This window comes from Eleutherodactylus coqui, chromosome 12 (assembly GCF_035609145.1).
Source record: "Eleutherodactylus coqui strain aEleCoq1 chromosome 12, aEleCoq1.hap1, whole genome shotgun sequence".
In the NCBI taxonomy this organism is placed as follows: Eukaryota; Metazoa; Chordata; class Amphibia; order Anura; family Eleutherodactylidae; genus Eleutherodactylus; species Eleutherodactylus coqui.
In genome coordinates this window covers 24,514,525-24,534,950 of record NC_089848.1, presented here as the reverse complement: position 1 = coordinate 24,534,950, position 20,426 = coordinate 24,514,525, and the positions used below count along the sequence as shown (strand labels likewise).

Below are 20,426 nucleotides of genomic sequence, written 5' to 3'. Positions count from 1 at the left end.
AGCTCGTGTAGGACTGGCCACAATGTAGCACGTCTCACGTCTCCGTCCTCGTGGCGCTGCGCCAGACTCTTTATTTTTAGAGTAATCACGCTCTAGAACAGCTGGAGATCCTGATGTAAATGTCTCGCTGGGAAATCTTGTTATTATTAGCATATATTTTCTCATAAGACTAATAATACTTGCACAAGTTCTGTGAACAACTAACATACTGAGAATAGAAACGGATTTCTCTGTTAGTCCAGCAGCGTCCGTCCGCGCTCCATAGCATTCTTTCCCCAGTCCCTTTCTAATGTACTAAATATCTACCATTCAGTAAAACAATTCCCCTCCCAATTAGCAAGAACAAGATTGTAAACAGGAATATAATTGCTTCTCAAATCCAATCCTCAAGGAATCCCAATATGTCAGGTTCTGTTTGAGACTTTCCCATAGAGAAAACACCTGCGACTGATGTACAGTAGCGATATTACATATATCGCCTGCGGGATATCAGAGAGGACCCATCAGCTGCCCTGACTTGTCTGGCTTAGTAAATACCACATTTCTCATAAAATAATAATTGAAATGCATCTTTTCTTAGAACTCTACATTATGGCGTTCCTCTCTTATTCCTCCTGGAAATGTGTGTGTAAGGCTGCTGTCACACCTACGTTAGGGTCAGTTCAGGGTTTCAGTCTCTCGGCTCCTTTTTGGAGGAAAGAAACTGATATAAAACTGAAAAAAAAAACAGATCTGTTTTTCTCCCTATTGATTTCCATGGGGTTTCAAAAAACAGAAACCTTTTTGGACAGAAAACTAATGCTGCAGGCTGCGCTATTTGTCCATCCCCAAGTTACCGAAACCCGATGGAATGCAAACAAACTGGAGCCTTTTTATTTGCTTTCTGTTTTTCGGAAACCTCATTGAAAACAGTGGGGAAAAAACAGGTTTTGGTTTTTTTTCAGTTTCATTTCAGTTTCTCTCCTCCAAAAATGAGATGGAGACCCTGAACTGACCCTAACACCCTAACGCCGGTGTGACAGCAGCCTCAATTGACAACTTGGCGTTAGTATTCACTCTATAAATACCCACTGGCAAGGAAAATGATAACACCAGATAAAGATCAGTGAAAATGTTCTAGAATCTGTAAAACTTTTATACAAATGACAGACCAATTTGTTCTTTAGGCTTTATTGAAAAAAGTTTGGTAGCGTATTAGCCAGTAGAGCCTAATTTACAGGGCCTCGTGTGGCACAGAGTGTTAAGGCAGCAGTATACAGTCCTAAGCTCTCGCTCACGACCTGAAGGTTTAGGTAGGCGTCTCAAGGTTGACTCAGCCTTCCATCCTTCTGAGATCGGTAAAATGAGTACCCAGCTTGGTGGGGGTAATAAAAACTACCTGAAAGCGCTGCAGAATAAGTTGGCGCTATACAAATAACAAGTCCCTTTCCTAGTAAGAGAAACCAAGTAATCTTGTAGATATGATACCTTTTTATAGTTAGCAAAAATACATGATGTTACAGCGAGCTTTTAAACTTCTCAGGATTCTTGAGTACCCTGAGCAGGTTGGAAAGCTTACAATAACATCATGTATTTTTGGCAATATGACCGAAAATCGCATGAACAAGAGGCAGCTGCTCCCAAGTCACCGCTGCATATCCTGTTTTCTTGCCCATTCAGACAGGCGGTCTGCGGGGTATATATGCCGCTGCCCGGAATACCGTCGGCCCTGGGTAGAGAGTTCAGCTCTGCTAAACTCCCTCCACCTCTCCACCCTTGCCAGCTGCTGGCAAGGGGAGGGAGTGGGACGAAGCGAGAGCTTAGCTGAGCTAGTCGTGCTAAACTCCTTTCCTCTCCGCCTGCTAGCGCCTCCCATTAGCTAATTGCGGCCAAAAGATAGGACAAGTCAATCGGCACCCTATGTGCTATTTTGTCCAGACGGACGATTTTGCGCCATAAAAACCACACTGGTTAAGGCCATTATAAAGTAAATGGGATTAAAGCAAATCCTGTACACATGTAGACGGAAAAAGTGCTGCAAGTTTTCTGCTGTACTGTAACTCTAACCTGCGGATTTACTGCGTATCTGCGGTGGAAATTCCATAAAAGGTGATTGGTGGTGGTTTTTTTGGCTGTTCATTATGTGACATGATCATTGTATCCATCTTACATTTGTGTTTAAAAAAGGTTTTCCCTTTTAAACATAACTTACCCTGCTGGAAGGTACTACATGCATGGAAGGGCTAATTCACACGAGTGATATTTTCGATGCACACAAAACTCTTGCGAATATGAAATCCATTCTTTTAAATGGATTTATTCACATGAGCGATTAACCCCCCCACGCCCACCCCCAATATGTTCCGTTTTTGTCTGCCCTGCCCATTGACCTTGAAACAAACTGCATGGCACTCGCATGCTGTACTATGTGCATGCAAGTGCGATATTTCCCCTTGAAGTCAATGGCAAACACTTGTGACCCTTACATGAGCGAATCATAATTTCATAGAAGCTATGCAATGTGTTTTTAATCAAAAATGCTTTGCAGTGTAATGAAGAACACACGTTGGCAAGCACGATACTAGGCCGAGATTCTTGGCCTGATATTACACTTGCCAGTGTGAATGTAGCCTCAGGCCGCTTTCATGCGGATGACAAAATCGCGCAATTGTGCTATGGTGTGATAGTGCAAGAAAACGCATGTATGTGAAGCCCAGGCTTTCCAAAGGGTTCCTTCACATGAGTGCTATTTTCTCTGATGCTATTTTGCGAGGAAAAAAAATTGCAGCACACACACACACACACACACACATATACATGCGCATGCTACAATTTGTGATTTTTTTTTTTTTCTTCTTTTCTTTCTGTAGCCCATGTTTCATTATGCAACCTTCATTTGTGTCCCATCACAATGCACGAGATCGTGTTTTTTGTGTGCTGCCATCGTTAGAAAATAACCCCTACCCCAAAACTAAGCCCTAGCTGCACTCAAAAAAAACCCAAAAAACATATACTTACCTAAAAGGCCCGGTCTGGGTCCCCCCGCTGCTCTCTGGAACTGCTGGCATCCTGCAGTCTTCAATCTCCCACAGAAGATTATCTCCTAGTTGCAAGATTCATAAATTCCTCCTCCTGGAAGCAATGGCTGTGATTGGTTCATCCAGCGCTGCATTGATTGGCTGAGCAATGGCCAAAGAACCAATCAACAGCCAGTGCGTTGTGGAGACGGGATTTATGAATTGGCCAATCAATGCCATGGGAGAAATGCTGCAATAGCGCTGTCACCAGTGTTAAAGAGGCCTTAAGGGAGAATTTGTTAAGCATTATGCAATAGGTTTCCTGTGCCAAAAGTGACAACATTTTTGTGCAAGTGTGATTTTGCGCAAAAAAACTAGAATTTTTTCAGTTTTGAGCTCCTTACTCAACTTTTTTAAAGTGTTGAGAAGAGGAGGAGCAGTTTGAGTAGCATGGGGTTTTTAGACTTCTTAAATGACCTAGTGTACTATTACGTGACAATCTGTATTCTTCGCAATCATCTGTCACAAAACAGGGGAACCTAAAAGTTCACTTAACTGAATAAAAGTAGTAATTGGAAAAAACTCAACTTCAGTTCATTAAGAAAGTCTTTTATTCAAGTAACAATATTCCCATTCTGTCCTTAGAAGCAGACTGGTGCGGGACCGAAACCCCAAGAACACTGAAGCATATAGTAGAATGCAGTAGACATCCAATAGCTATGCCGGGGCAAGAGAAATGACTTGTACGATAAGATTCTGCAGTGCCGCATCACACGGCCCCTACCACCTTATCTATCTACAATCACTTTTAATTGCAATTGACTCCTACTGCGACCTCTTCTACAGTCTAACAAATGTGACCTTCTGGATTGTGCTTCATATACTGCAGCTCTGAGTGATTGTCTTCTATGTAAGGACGTACAGCAAATGGCAATATGAATCGTGAAAATGGATTTGGCTTAGGATACAAAGTTCATTTTCTTTCTTCTGCAACAATTAATGAGTCTTCACACTTCAGCAAAGTAATGGCGTGAAGCAATGTATATGAAACGTATATATTCCAGGTGAATATCCTGTGAACTGTTCCTGCATTTATAACAGAATGTGATAAATTTCACGGATTTCCAAGTGTAAAGGCGGCCTGATAAGGGGGAAGACGGCTATATATTTAACCTTCAAACACCTTTGGGATTTAACGTGAAGCTCCACCTCTGATTAACATTGTAACTGTAAAATCTAGCATCTTTGCAAGGCTGCCTTCAGATCTGCAGCGGGAGTTTCGTTCTCCTCCTCTGTTCTGGAAGTAGGAAAGGGGAATCCCCTGACGAATGGGACCGTCTTATGATGGAACCGAACAGCGCGGTACAGACTCCATTGATTTATAATGGGGTACATTCGGTTTTCGCTCAACTCTCCGGCATTTTACCAAAAGAAAAAGTGCTACATGCAGTGATCTTTCTTCCAGTATTTTGTGTCCGATCTGCAACAAAATCTCTGACCAGAGGTACCAGCACAAATGTGAAAGCAGGCTAAGACCGAATGCACACGGTTGGGTCCAATTCTGCATGCGGGATCCTGCAGTGGAATCCGACCCAGTGCGTAGGCGGTGGACGCCCGCTCTGGATTCTGCAATTCAAATCCGGCCATGTGCACTGGGCCTAACAGATTCATAATTCTTTGTGCTCTTTTTAGCTATTTTTCACTTCATTTGGTCTGTATAGTAGAGAAAAAACCAACTCGAGTTGTTACATGGCAACCAACAAGCTGGTCTGTGTCTCTGTTTAGTACTAACATACATTACAAATATAAGTAATTTGCAGGGGTAGTCCGACCATTTTGGGTGTTCACTGCGTAGTGAGCCATAATTACAGTTAAGATAGATCCATGAATCAATCTGTCAACAGTAGCAGCATAAAGGTAGCAAAATTAGATTATTGTTTCTACTCAGAAAAAATGTTGGAAAGATCCTAGATTTTACATTTGTTAACTATACAGACAATGGTATGTAAAAGTGGAGCGTCACTTTAAATATATGTAAAAGTTAACCTTAAAGGGGTTTTACAGGTTGTTTATTTTATATATTTTTGGGTTCCCCATGTCCAAAATGAAATAAAATAAATATACATATCCCGTCGCTGGACTGCTGTTTCGGTGGTCCAGCGCCGCGGCATCTGACCGACAGGTGACGTCCCATAAACCTATCATAGGGACTTCTATTGTAGAAGTTGCGGTAGGTTTATGGGACATTACTTGTGATGTCCCTGTAGTGCCTCCTATTGGCTGCAGCGGCCATGTGAGTAAATAACCATATGACCAATGCAGCTCTTGTAAACAGAAAATCAGGGTGGCGGGGGAGCATCATGGTAGCGGGAGGTGAGTATTTTTTGGGGGGGTTGTTTGTTTATTTAATGTCCACTGTATATCCCCCCCCCTTCCCCCATGCCACTAATAACCACTGGATAACCCCTTTAACTTGAGTATGTAGAACATATGTACTCATGGTTTTTCTGTTAATACATCCGGGGTGATGATGACCCTGCATTACCCTGTATTGTTTATCTGCAGATTTTCGAATTAAAAGATCACTGAAGCAACCTTTAAGTTGTCATTAATGATTGTTACGCGCATCATTAGTAATAACCATTGATCAATCAATTGGCTATCTCCTCTGTGTGACACTTTTTTCAGCAGCTTCACTTCAGTTCACCCTTTTACCAAAATTCCTTGCACAGCAAGTCATGTAAGAAGATTTTATTGTAAATTATAGTAATTATGACTTTAACACATGCTAATTTAATACGGAAGAAGGCTGGCAACACTTAAGAGATCCCAACTCCGAGAACAAGAAAACCTTCTGTATAGTGCATATTTTTACAATGTAGTTGGGATTTTATGAATATTTCATAAAGATATTAGAATTTGCTAAGGAGAGTGTTCTGAACATTAACTTAAGAGTTCCCCTTCAACTACTATGGAGGTTTCCAGTCAGACCCCTGTAAGAGTTGAAGAGCAAACACCATTAATAATGGCTTACTGAATAAGGGTGGTTTCACATTTGCGCTGGAACCTCTGTTCGAGGCTCGATCACAGATCCAGCACAAAATATCAGAAGAAATGGCGCTGCATGCAGCACCTCTTTTCCGATAAAAGGCCGGGCAGCTGAGTGGGTAGTGTATGGATCACATTATAGTCAACGGAACCCCAGATGTAGCTGTGAAAGCAGCCTAACACTGTTGAGTAGTGTACATGTAAAAATGTCAATATGCTCGAACAAAGGAGAGTAGTATGTAATGGCTCAGCCTGATGTCCTGCCTGTAGAAATCACTGAAGTAGTCTAGAAGGATCCTAAGAACTTCACATATTTTCACATCTGCCTCCTATGTAACATAGCAAGTGGAGAGAAGTGGAACAAACCTTGAGGCAGGAGATATAGTTAGGAGTAAAACAGAGTTGCTGCCAACCAGGTGAAACGCCTTCCCTTGAGGGGGCATTAGAGACCACGTGAAACACTGTATAAAAAAGCCTGGTGCACGGCTCTTATAATGCTCTTACAACAAATACAGTAGGAAGAATTGTTTTTTTCATTATTGTTATTTCAGGTAATTTTTTATTTATTTATCACCCCCACCACCAAGCTGGGTAGTCATTTTACTGAACTTGGAAGAATGGACGTCTGAGTCAACCTTGAGCCGGCTACCTGAACCATGCGAGGATTGAACTCGCAACCTTCAGGCCGTGAGCGAGAGCTTAGGACTGCATCTCTGCTGCCTTAACACTGTGTCACATAAGGCTCCTTTATTCCAATAAAGCCAGCAATAAAACATGTTTTGAGGCAAAAAAGTCTCTTCGTGAGTTAGAGAGGATAGTAGGCAGCATATAGCCATAGGGATGGAGGAGTATGATGAGTGCTAGAGCAAGCCCCAGACACCAGTGTGGGGGGTAGGAACGGTACAGATGTCGCTGTGGAGATGGCTGTCTCCTACCACCCACACCGGTTCCTGAGGCTTGCTCCAGCACTCATTACACTCCTCTTTCCATACAGCTATACACTACCTACTATCTATTGTAACTGATGAAGAGCCTCTTTTAACTCGAAACACATTTTACTGCTGGTTTTATTTAAAACAGACTCTTCTTATTTGCTGTAAGAGCATTTTGTTGGAGGTTTGTGCTGAGCACCAGGCTTTTTAGTCAATGTTTCATGCTATTCTATGCAACATAGTCTCCATAATAAGGTAATGAGTTTAGTGTTAATTGACCACCTACCAAGACGCTTGTCTTTATTACAATAGGTACACTTAGTGAATAATAGGTCATTGTCTGGTTACAGAGACCCTCTATAAACGCTGCCTGCAGTGTCTGGAGAACATAACCACTTTAGTGTGAAGGTGACCCACACTACCCATGATGGACATTTAAGCCCATCTACAATTTGTGGCATGACTCTACAAGAAGCAGTGCAGTGATAGAGTTTACTCCTTTTTATTTGATGTTCATTGACCAACTTTTTGTTGTATTGGACAGCAGTATTCCTTCCAGAAAAACCCTAAAGGCTAAATTTTACATAATAGACGTAAAGTGCCTTAAAGGGGACCTGTCACACTGATAACACAGTCTAATTGTGGGCGGCATATTCTAGAGCAGGAGGAGCTGAGCGGATTCATGTATAGTATAATACTGGATATAATTTTGTGGGTAAAGGTCCGATATAACTTGTGATTCATTCACTTTAATTCCTGCTCATTTTGGGTCCTAGACATGATTGCTAGCCTTCCTTATGTGACTGTACAGAGATGGCTGTCAATCACTGTGAAGGACCGCCCACTGGACTCCTAAATCCAGAATAAGCAGGTGCTACAATGAAAAAAATGCCAGTTCTACGATATCTTTTCACACAAAACCATATATCAATCTGCTCAGCCAACTGGACTGCATGCTCAACATGAGAGATTTCCTAATGATGGATGCACTTTTGAAATCATTGTTTTTTTTTTTTAGACAGTGCAAACCTAGACTAGACAGTCTTAACATACGCCACGTTTATCACTGAATGATAACTCTGTCTAAAATGGTCTAGTCTAAGTTTTAGACCTTCTTTTAGTTGGATTAGTTAAAGCCAAAAATTGTGCCAAAGTTTTTTGCAATTCTCGTCAATTTAGTGTAATTTTGGCCTAATTTAGGCGTCTTTAGGGTCACGCAAATGATAATTGTGGTGCAAGCATGTAAGCCAGTTTTGTGGCACAAGTTGTCCTGGAAAACTGTCATATTTTGAATAGTAAATAAGCCCCAGTGCTCCAATGCATCTAAAAAAAAACTAGAAAAATGAAGCAACTTTGCAAATGCTCTTATGTATACAGCTGTTCTGCAGATTTATTTGTCTCTATGGTTACACACAACCGATAAATCCTGTGTAATTTGACCCTGCATTCATGTAAGGCTATATTTCCATGGGCGAGTGTGATATTGATCTGAGAAAATCAGATATTGCACTCCTACACCTTGCAATTATTTTTCTGCAATTACGATGCCTTTTGTGAGAAAAATGCATCGCTGCACATTCGATTTCCAGAGTTCTGAAAAAAAAATCGCATGTCCTTCTAATAGTTAAACTAGAAAAAATGCATCACATGGCATGCCAGTGCAAAGCAATTTTTTTCACGCGCTAATAGCAAATAATGGGTGACTCTTCAACAGAATTGCCCAAATATAGGATATTCTGCGATTTTTCATCTTTTTTTATCTTGCAAACAAAAAAATCATCTATGTAAATTAACCCATTGAATTCAATATGCATTTCCCTGTGCAAATTCCATCCATATTGCAATTGAACAGGACCTGCAGAGGAAAGTTATTTATGTCAATACACCCTAATTCTGATCCTTGCAAGAAGAGGGGCAGCTACGATGGTGCAGTGCATAGCCTATGAATGCAGGGGGGATTTTGAAAGCCATAATAAAGCAAGCAATGGTTTGATGACATGACTTCCTGTGTATGCAGCTCTTCAAGTACTAACTTCATGAAGCTGACATTGTAGGCTACTTTTAAGGGCTTGTATGTACTTGGGCTGCTTCTAGGTAGCTTTGGATTAAGCAATGCATACTATGTCAAATGAAATACAACCATAGCATGGGAAATACAACAGTGTAACTAAAGGGAATGAAATTAGATACATTTGACTTTTATACATGCTCTAAAGGAATCTCAAGATTTTCCAGGTGATGCATCGGATGCCTTCGAACCACCGTGCTTTAACTAAGCATATTACATAATACTTCGTACATCTCTCATACTCAATGATTTCTGCATGGGAACCCCCGACATTGCCGGGATGCCCCTACTCCCTTTCCTACCTCAGTGCAGTAGGGGGTAATGTATACTACAATTCTAGCCTAGTATTACATTGCAGCACTTGCCATCTCTAATGTAAAACTGATGGGTTTTACCATTGTGTTCTCAGGAACCCCTGACCAGGTTTCATCAAACCCGACTTGGCAAACAAAGTTGTACTCTATACTTAATAGCAAACTTTTAAATGCCAGAATTCGATATGTACAGTTGTGATAAAAGTAATCGGATTATGCATTTTATGGCCTGCAGTTAATTAAGATTAAAATAATTTAAAATGCTAATAAAATATTGTAACATTTAATATATTTGTGTATATATATTTAAGGGTGATAGTATTTCATTTGTAATAGTTTAACAGTTACAAAATCCGATTCTATTCACTACCTTTTCGTAACCTTCTGCGGACCTGCAGTCACTTGCCGTTGGCACCAGAGGTTTTTGATATGTAAGTTGCAAAATTAGATTTTCTGCAATTCTTCAATCATTGTCTACATTCATAAAGGTGTAGGCTCATACATTCGCTTAGATACACGACTAACGAAAATTGATTATACCTGTCATTTTTGTTTCTCAAATCTATTCTCTAAAGAGCATTAAGTTACGTCTTAGGTAATACAAAACTGACCGATAAAGGAAATTCTCCACAGCACGTTACCTAAAGTAGATCTACCGTAATAAATTCGAGTGCCATTTAAAGTTAAAATGCAATTATTTGCTGCTTGTCCTTCTATGTTCCATACCATTAGGCAAGAAGCCAGCAATAATAGGCACTGGCCAGATGAGGGCAGCAACACTCCAGACAATGATAACAAGAGTCATGAAACAGGCCACCAAAGTCGATTCAATGGGCTTCCGATTCATTCGCCAACCCTGCTCCCCTCTCAGCTCTTCTAAAGTAAAATCCAGGCAACAAAAATTCAAGGTTTCCCCCGGTAAAGGATTATGAGGATCTGTAGAGGATGATGAAAGGAAAGAAAAAGTGGAAGATGCAGAAGAAGATGCATGTTGATGCCGAAGGTGGCCACTCCTTCGGCTTCTTGACCATCCACACCCTACACAAAGGCGAAATTCCTGCTGAGCCCCAGAGACCCCTAGATGCTCAATGATAACTGGGGACACAACACGATTGTAGGCAGCTGAAAAGAAGGCTCTACCATGATTATTGGTAGAAAAAAGCAACAGGTCACATTGGAAGCCTAGCTGGCGACCCCAGCGGACTAGTAGAGAGGTGAGCATCAGCCGGTGCACACTGATGTTGCAATGGGTTGACACCTGCTGCTGAGACTGGGAGGCATGAAACTCTTGATGTGTTTGAGGAGACACAATCAAAGTGTCTTTGCTGTTATCCCATGCGCTGCTGGAAGAGGATACAGGAGGAGGAGGAGGAGGAGAAGAAGGAGAAGGTAGACTCTTGGTATGTCCTGTTTGGGTAGCCTTCAGTTCTTGCACACTCTCAACAGTAGTGCTTTTTTCAGTTTGCAGGTCAAAACCCAGGTTGGCCAAAGATCTGCTGGAGGAATTAATGGGGAGTAAGAAGACATCTTCTTCTGTATGACCCTGTTGGTTCCATCCTAGGGTTGGAGGCTGGATGCAGATGGCCAGCAGAGCCACAAGCCCCTGGAGCAGGCTGCTAGGAGGGCACAAGCGCAGCACCCTCATTGCACAGAGTGTTATAGAGGAGGCAGCATGGTTAGCTGGAGGGAGACACTGCTTGCACGAAGACTGAAACTCACACAGGCGTGGAATAGGATGCTAGTAACTGCCTCCAAGTCATCCTCCCTCTGCTTTTTTCCTCCTCCTTCTTCTCCCAGCTTTTGATTTCCATGATTAGAGAACTGTGAGATGCAGCTCATCTAGACCTTTCATTTCCGAAGGACCAGGAGGCGGGAGATACTCCTTAATATAGTGCAACCCTAACCCTAGGAGGGTTTTAGCATTGACCTTTGGTAAAGGGAACACACTTACCTTTTGTCTGTATTTGTATATTGTGACGATTGCAGTTTACGTGGAGCGATCCGGAAAAAAACCTTATTTATTAAGAGATTTAAACTTGAAATAAAATGGGGAAGAATAATATAATCATTTTCTTACTATGTAGCAAAGTGTGACGTTCTTAGTAGGAAATCTAAGCCAGCCCTGGTCTATATATGATACATGAAATGCAGACAAAAGTGTACACAGCAATGGCGGCTTCACACAACCGTATTTACGATTGGAAGAACCCTGCACGCAAAATGTGGAAAATTGTAGCTATTCATTTAAATGGATTCGTTCTCCCTTCTATTGTTTGTGCATGCGGTTCTCATGCGCACACAAAAATATAACATGCTTTATTTTAAGAGCCCCATGGAAGTCTATGGGAGATGCGCACGTGTATACTTGTGGATATGTGCTATACGCCGCACAAACCCACGCAAATCAGCACCTACTTTGGCTTAATAGCCTTTTAAATTAGGGCGGGGGTGATTTCCCCATCCATGTCAACTAGCATTGCCTGTATGAATACGCACAGTATTGTATGCAGGCATTTGTGCAAAGTACCATCATTAACTGCGCAAAAAAGATGCGCAGGAGCGAGCGTATTTTGAAATACGCTTGTTTGAAGCCGCTCTAAATCAGATTTGCTTATGGACGATCTCAGGTGTTGTTTTCAGCTGCTTGACTTTTTGTAGTTCTACAGGATCAGGGCTTCTTCACATGGGCAATGCAACTTATGGCCACAATGTGGACGGAAATCGCATGAACGGGAGGTGGCCACAACTAAGTCATGGCTACATCTCCCGTTTAAATGCCCATTTAGATGTGCTGGGTGCAGCGTATATATGCCACAGCCCCAAATACCATCGGGCGGGGGAAGAGAGTTTAGCTCTGCTAAACTCCCTCCCCTTGCCGGCTGCCGGCAAAGGGAGGGGGCGGGAGCTAGTATGTTAAACTCCAGGCCACTCTCTGCCCCTTGCCGGGTGCCAGCAAGGGGAGGGGGCAGGATCTAGTGTGCTAATCTCCCGCACCATCCCGCCCCTCCCTTTGCTGTCAGCCAGCAAGGGGCGGAGAGGAGGAAGTTTACCAGAGACGCTGCTAAACTCCCTCCCACCTCCCTTTTCCCGCACCTCTCATAAGCTCCCTAGGAGTCTATGGTACCGGCCGACATATTCTGGCTAAAAGATAGGTCCAGGCCTATCTTTTCCGTCCGGCGTAAAATCAGAAAAGATAAAGCAGACGGTGTGCATTAAGGCTGGCTTATTTTACGCCCTTAAAAATCACCCATCTGAACCAATGCCTTGGAATCCAATGCATCAGATGGACGCGATTTTCGACCGGCGTTTTATCGTCGCAAAATCACTGCAATAAAATGCCCATATGAATAAAGCCTCAGGCTGATGCACAGACTCTCCTCAATGCTTTACACTGCAGCTGAGTATGCTCAGATTGGCTGCTGTATGTAGGCACTAGGCTGTCACATGCTCACCAATCAGCTTATGAAAAGCAATTTAACAGAAAGCATTGGGCTCTTGTGCTGTGCAAATGCGCTCAAGATAGAACATTTTTTCACACTGTGTCAAAAAACGCGCTCATGTGAATGAACCCATTGAAACCAATGGGTTCTATTCACCGTGTTATACGTAATACACAGCACACATATGGCTATGGGAATGAGCCCTAGCATGTATTTTATTCATTTAAACCTCCGCACATTCTGAACTAAACAGTCAAGTGGGTGGAGCTATCAGTGATTGACAGCCTTCCCTGTATGTACAGTCAAACACAGCTGTCAATCACTGATAGCTCCGCCCACTAGACCTATAAGCTCAGAATGAGCAGAGATATAACTGAATAAAATACAAGTTCTACTGAATCTCTCCCCATAAAACTATATATCAGTGTGCTCAGCTCCTCCGGCTCTATAACATCATGCCTGCAGATTGGACAGTATGTTCCAGCTGACAGGCTCTGTTTAAGCAAATTCAGGTACTGTATGATCACACTGGAATTAAAGGGGTTATCTAGGAGTTAGACATTAGTCTAACAGCCGGAATTGTGGTGAAATAAAAGAATAACCATTACAGTAGACGCCAGTGCTGACCACCCGGGGGTCCCCGCCAGTCCGGATGAGAGGCCATATTATATCTACACAGCAGCCAATCACTGTGACATACATGCTTGTGTTATCTCTGAGGCCAGTGATTGGCTCTTGTGGTCATGTGGATCTACAGTATCTCACTGCTTCAGCAAGAGACCACAGTGCTGGAGCGACAAGGGATATAACCGGTTAGTAATGGTTTGGAGTGGTTTTTTTGTTTTATTACATTTCCTGCTCTTTGGATAGTTTTATAAACTTTTTTTTTTTTTTTTTTTTTTAAGTGGGAAGATTAAAAGTGACTTCATTCAACCAGCGCTTCATACTGTACATTTATTTTGTTTGTCCGTCTTGTGCTCAGAGCATATGACAAAGACATATTGGGAATGGCTGGGACTTCTACGGCTTGTCTTCCATTTTCTGGGAGGCAACTTGATGCAGCATAAAGCACCAACATTGCTATTTCTGTAACGGAGACTAAATATGGCTAAGGTCCTTCCTTTTAAAGGGTTTATCCTTTGTTCCCTATCCTGGATAAGGAACAAATGTCTGAATGGTGCGGGTCTGACCGCTGGGACCCCCACCAAATACAAGAATGGCCTCCCGTGGTCCTCTGTGTGAATTGCATAACAATTGAGCCTGTACACTGCTTCTCCATTTATCTCTATGGGACTGCTGGAGATTGCTAAATGCTGAACTCAGCTTCCTTTTGGCGGTCTGATAGAGATGAATGTTACAGAAGAGCATGCATGGCAGCTGCTTCTTTCATACACGGGACCCTCATTCAGGATTGGTGGGGGGTACCAGTGGCCAGACACCACTAATCAGACACGTATGCCTATCTTGTGAATAGGAGATATGTTACATCTTGGGACAACTCCTTGAAACCTTGTCCATTTCAATATCCTAGCCATTGTATAGCGCTCCTCATACACCGTGCATACCGCTACATTATCAGAGCGCAGGGACAATATGGTCACATGGATGTCACTTCATGATGATTTTTGGGGATTATAAAAGTTATCCTGCAGGAGGCAATCTTTTCTGGCAAACAGGGTGTATGTCCGCCCTTAACCCCTTAGTGACCAAGCCTGTTTGCGCCTTAATGACCAGGCCAAATTTTGCAAATCTGACATGTGTCACTTTAACATGGAAAAACACCAGAAAGGTTTTGCATATCCAAGCGATTCTGACATTGTTTTTTCGCCACATGTTGTGCTTCATTTAGGCGGAAAAAATAGACCGATAGAAATTGTGTTTATTTATTAAAAGCGCCAAAATTGGGAAAATTTCGAAAAAATCGTCATTTTTTCACATTTCCAACTGCAATATCTTAAATATGTGCAAACATAATATAGAAATTTTTGCTAAGATTTATATTTCCACCCGTTTACTTTATTTTGGGCGCACATTGGAAAAACTTTCGTTTTTTTTTAACTATTTAGGAGACGTACAAATTTAACATTACTTTTTAGCATTTTGAGGAACACTTTGTTTTCCTATACCAAGCCGAGATTGGAAAGGCTCATGAGTGTCAGAATAATAGATACCCCCCCAAATGACCTCATTTTAAAAACTACACCCCTTAATGTATTCACTGAGGGGTGTCATGAGTATTTTGACCCCACAGTTTTTTTTCAGGAATTAATTCAATTTAGAGGAGAAAAAGTAAAATTTCATATTTTTGCAAATCTGTCATTTTAAAGACATATTTTTTTCCTATAGTTTACATGAAAATCAGGATTTACACCCCAAAATGGATACCCCTATTTCTCCCGTGTTCAGAAATATACCCATTGTGGCCCTATTGTTATATCTGAGTCCACAACGGGGCCCAAAATGAAAGGAGTAGTCAGTGTCTTTCAAAACAGAAATTTTGCTTGAAGTCCTTTTAGGCCCCATAGCACACATGTAGAGTTCTTGAGCGCCCAAAACCATAGAAAACCCCCACAAATGACCCCATTTTGAAAACTAGACCCCTTAAGGAATTTATCTAGGGGTGTACTGCATATTTTGACCCCACAGTTTTTGAATGAATTCAAATCAAGCAAAAGGAAAAAATTGTGATTTTCGTTTTTTCGGCAATTCTGTCATTTTAAAAACAGCTTTTTTTGTACAGCACACATATGAAGGAAGACTTGCACCCAAAAATGGATACCCCTGTTTGTCCCGTGTTCAGAGACATACCCATTGTGGCCCTAATCTTATGTCTGGATACACAACGGAGCCCAAAATGAAAGGAGCGACATGTGGCTTTCGGAACACAAATTTTGCTTGAAGTCCTTTTAGGCCCCATTGCCCACTTGTAGAGTTCTTGAGCGCCCAAAACCATAGAGAACCCCCACAAATGACCCCATTTTGAAAACTAGACTCCTTAACGAATTTATCTAGGGGTGTACTGCGCATTTTGACCCCACAGTTTTTGAATAAATTCAAGCAAAGCAAAAGGAAAAAATTTGGATTTTTGTTTTTTTGGCAATTTTGTCATTTTAAAAACAGCTTTTTTTGTACAGCACACATATGAAGGAAGACTTACACCCCAAAATGGATACCCCTGTTTGTGCTGTTTTCAGAAATATACCCATTGTGGCCCTAATCTTATGTCCGCATGCACAACGGGGCCCAAAATAAAAGGAGTAATCGGTGGCTTTCAGAACATAGATTTTGCTTGAAGTCCTTTTAGGCCCCATTGCCCACTTGTAGAGTTCTTGAGCGCCCAAAACCATATAGAACCCCCACAAATGACCCCATTTTGAAAACTAGACCCCTTAACGAATTTATCTAGGGATGTACTGCATATTTTGACCCCACAGTTTTTGAATAAATTCAAGCAAAGCAAAAGGAAAAAAATAGGATTTTCATTTTTTGGGCTATTGTGTCAATTTAAAAACAGTTTTTTTTGTACAGCACACATATAAATGAAGGCTTTCACCCCAAAATGGATACCCCTGTTTGTCCCGTGTTCAGAAACATACCCATTGTGGCCCTAATAGACTTACAGGACCCATGGCTAGGCCTACAATGAAAGGAATACCCGTTGGATTTCAGGGTACCACTGAATAAATTTCAGGCCCCATTGCCCACTTATCGAGCCATTGAGCGGCCAAAACTATAAAGAACCCCCTCAAATGACCCCATTTTGAAAACTAGACCCCTTAACGAATTCATCTAGGGGTGTACTGCGTATTTTGACCCCACAGTATTTGAATGAATCTAAGCAAAGCAGAAGGAAAAAGTTACGATTTTCAATTTTTTTGGCAATTTTTTCAATTTAAAAACAGTTTTTTTGTACAGTGTACATAGGAATGAAAACGTTCACCCCAAAATGGATACCCCCGTTTGTCCCGAGTTCAGAAACATACCCATTGTGGCCCTAATCTACTTACAGGACGCATGGCAAGGCCTATAAAGGACGGAACACCCGTTGGATTTTAGGGCACAACTGAATACATTCCAGGCCCCATTGCTTATTTGTACAGAATAAAGATTGACTCCCTAAAAATTCCCCCCCTCCCCCTCCACGCCCTTTTTGGCGTTCGCAAATCTTAGATAAAAGTAAAAATGTGAACTGTGTAGTATTTCCGAAGACAGGGGTAATTACGGAGGCTGGTTGGAATGGGCCCATGGGGCAATAAAACCGGGTATCCCCCCCCCCCCTCTCATGCTTTTTGGGGGTATTTCATGACCTCAGTGGCGGGTATGGGGTGTAAAAAGTGGCGTTCCGTGAGTCTCCGTAAGCTTGATGAGGTGCGGCGGTCTCACACAGAAGGCGCTCAACAAGGTGCTCCTGGAACTGCAGGAAAGCGAGCGTTCCCAGGGCTTCTTGTAAAATACGTATCACAGGTAGCTGTCTGAATAACGCCGGGTTCACGCGGGTGCAGGCGGAATCCGCTTGCGGAGGCCCACAGCGGATCCCATCTGTGAGCCCGGCTGTGACCCTGCGTACGGCTGCGTAATGTACTGCGCATAACTGCCTACTCACACAGGCGGTCATGCACGGTACACCTTTGTTTGTATTTCCCGCACCGTCGCTTAGCGATGACACGGGTACCCGCAGCCCGTATACAAGGTAGTTGCGTATGGGCAGCGGGTATATCCGCGACCATGGAGCACAATGGGCTCTATGTTGCCGATTCCGCAGTAAAATAGAACCTGCTGCGTTCTCTTTTCTGCGAGTGGATTACGCAATTCTGACCCGCTAATGTGAGCGGAATTGTGTAATCCAATGCGATTGATCTGCGTAATACCGTGGATCAGAAGCATGCGGAATCCGTCATTCCTATCCGGTCATGTGAGACCGGCCTATGGTAGATCGCTACCTTTTTATCACGTGACCGGGGACCGCTCAACGAGGCCACCCGTCACTGCTCCAGACTCTCGGTGACTGTTGGTCGCTGGGAGCAAGGAGATTTTAAGTTTCCTGGGCTCCCTGACTCCTGCACATGTGTCCGGCTTTTTGCCGGCAATCGCATGTGCAGAATCCTGGAAGGTCCACGGAGGAAGATCGCGTCGGGATTCAAATACGCAGGCCTCCGGTAAAAAGATTCATCTCCTCTCACCGATCGCATCAGTGAGGGGAGATGAAACTTCAAATTTTTTTTTTACTTTTACGTGATCGCCATTATTGGATAATGGCGAACACGTGACCAGGAACCGCTCACCGCGGACCCCCATTAAATCTCCATGCTCTTGGCTACGTTTTGTAGCCAGGAGCAGGGAGAATTTAAATTATCCTGGCAATCCACAGCTTTTGCGCATGCGCCCGCCATTTTGGCGACGGGCGCGTGTGCAGAAGCTGTGGTAAGGTCCGCGGATAAATCTGGGGGCCTTAGGTACGTACTTTCATCCTCCCTCACGGATATGATCCATGAGGGGAGATGAAACATACGCTTTTTAAACGTTTAAAAACTTTTTTTTACTTTTTTTTTTTTTACTTTTTTACACTTTTTTTTCACTTTACATGATCACTGTCATCCATTGGATGACAGTGATCATGTCCCCGGTATAATCTCTCTGCTCCTAGCTACACATGGCAGCCAGAAGCAGAGGGATTTTAAATTCCCCGGGGCTCGAGCCCGTCTGTGCACGCGCCCGATGTCAATCATCGGGCGCGCATGCGCAGACGGGGATTCGGGTCCCGGGACATCGGGACACCGCTGAGGACTGGGGGTGAGTATTTTCACCTCCCCTCATGGATCCGATCCATGAGGGGAGGTGAAACTGACTTTTTTAAAACTTTTTTTTAACTTTTTCGCGATCGCCGCTAACCATTGGATAACGGCGATCGCGGTACCGGGGACCGCTCACCGCAGTCCCCGCTGACATCTCCTGCCTCCCGGCTACCTACAGGAGCCGGGAGCCAGGAGATTTTAAATCTCCCGCGCCGCCGGGCCTTCTGCGCATGCGGCTGACGTAATGCCGCCTGGCGCGCATGCGCAGAAGACCGGCTTCGGGCCCCGGAGCGGCAGGAGAGCGGGGAGCAGCGTGCAGGACCTGGGTGAGTAATTTCAGCTGCTCCGATGGATCCGATCCATCAGAGCAGCTGAATCTTTAACTTTTATGTACTTTCATTTACTTTTTTTGCGATCGGCGCTATACATTGCATAGCGCCGATCGCAATGCCGGGGGGGGCTCCGAACAGCCCGGGATGACAGCTCCATGCTGTCAGCTACCTGCGGACACCGACAGCATGGAGCTGTCACGTCCACAGCCCGAGGGGCACTATTCTCTGCAGGAAGCATGTTTTTACGTCCTCAGAGAATAGAGCCCACTTCGGGAGGACGTAAAAACACTATGGGCTGGTCGTTAAGGGGTTAAATACTATTTTGTTTTTAATCTAAATTCCTTCAAAATTAAGTGGCAATTCATTCATCATTAGGATGAGCTCCATGCCTGGCAATGTCATCCAGTGTGCTACTTGTGCAATGTATGCGGTCCTTGATCAGCCGATCGAGGGTGCATACTGTTGCGCAAGATGCATGCACGTCGCACATTTAGAAGCCCAAATTCTGGATCTAAATGGGCAACTGGCAACACTGAGAGCCATTGACATCATGGAAAGGAGTTTGGTGCTCACTGAGCAGGCACTCGCTGGGGTAGAGGCGGGGGCGGATGGTAGTACGGAAGAGCAGGGGGAGCAGGCAGTCAGCTGGGTGACAGAAAGAAGGAGGGATAGAGGGAAGAGAACCAGGGAGGCTAGTCCTGAACTGGCACAACCCAACAAGTCTGCACGATTGGCAGATGAGGGGGATGCCATTACAGAGCCAGCACCGCTGCAGCACGACACGCCCTCTGAACGCCAGGGGGATGACTGCTCCAGTGAGACGGGGACGGGGAGCGCAGGGCAGGCTAGACAGGTTCTAGTGGTGGGGGACTCAATTATTAGGGGGACAGAGAGGGCAATCTGCCATAAAGACCGGGATCGTCGAACGGTGTGTTGTCTTCCTGGCGCTCGAGTTCGACACATCGCGGATCGGATTGACAGATTACTGGGAGGGGCTGGTGAGGATCCAGCAGTCATGGTGCACGTTGGCACCAATGAACAAGTTAGAGGTCAATGGAGGGCCCTCAAAAATGATTTCAGGGACTTAGGGTCGAAGCTCAGGGCGAGGACCTCCAGGGTAGTTTTCTCGGAAATACTACCTGTACCTAAAGCCACACTAGAAAGGCAGCAGGACCTTAGGGAGGTAAACAAGTGGCTCCGGAGTTGGTGTAAGAAGGAGGGATTTGGGTTCCTGGAGAACTGGGCTGACTTTGCGGTCGGCTACAGGCTCTACCGTAGGGACGGGCTGCATCTAAATGGGGAGGGTGCAGCTGTGCTGGGGGAAAAGATGGCTAGAAGGCTGGAGGAGTGTTTAAACTAGGGACTGGGGGGGAGGGTAAAATGAGAAATAGTGGGGTAGCCAGTGTAATTAGCGATCTGGGTCCAAGCAAAGGGAATGGGGGACGAGCAGGGGGTGGGGTTAGTACAGTTAGAACTGATAGATCAGCCATAAGTACGAATAGCA

The 20,426-nt window shown here is 43.7% G+C and overlaps 1 protein-coding gene across 1 annotated transcript; it reads right to left on the bottom strand.

Moving 5' to 3' along the window:
• Window positions 1-7,081: 7,081 nt before the first annotated feature.
• Window positions 7,082-11,030, bottom strand: TMEM158 (transmembrane protein 158). The gene has a single exon (XM_066585076.1). The coding sequence runs from the start codon at window positions 11,001-11,003 to the stop codon at window positions 10,053-10,055; it is 951 nt and encodes a 316-aa protein (XP_066441173.1). The 5' UTR covers window positions 11,004-11,030; the 3' UTR covers window positions 7,082-10,052.
• Window positions 11,031-20,426: the final 9,396 nt, after the last annotated feature.

What these genes read in the sequence shown, in the direction of transcription:
- TMEM158 (XM_066585076.1), bottom strand. Translation starts at nt 11,003, where the DNA reads ATGAGGGTGCTGCGCTTGTGCCCTCCTAGCAGCCTGCTCCAGGGGCTT.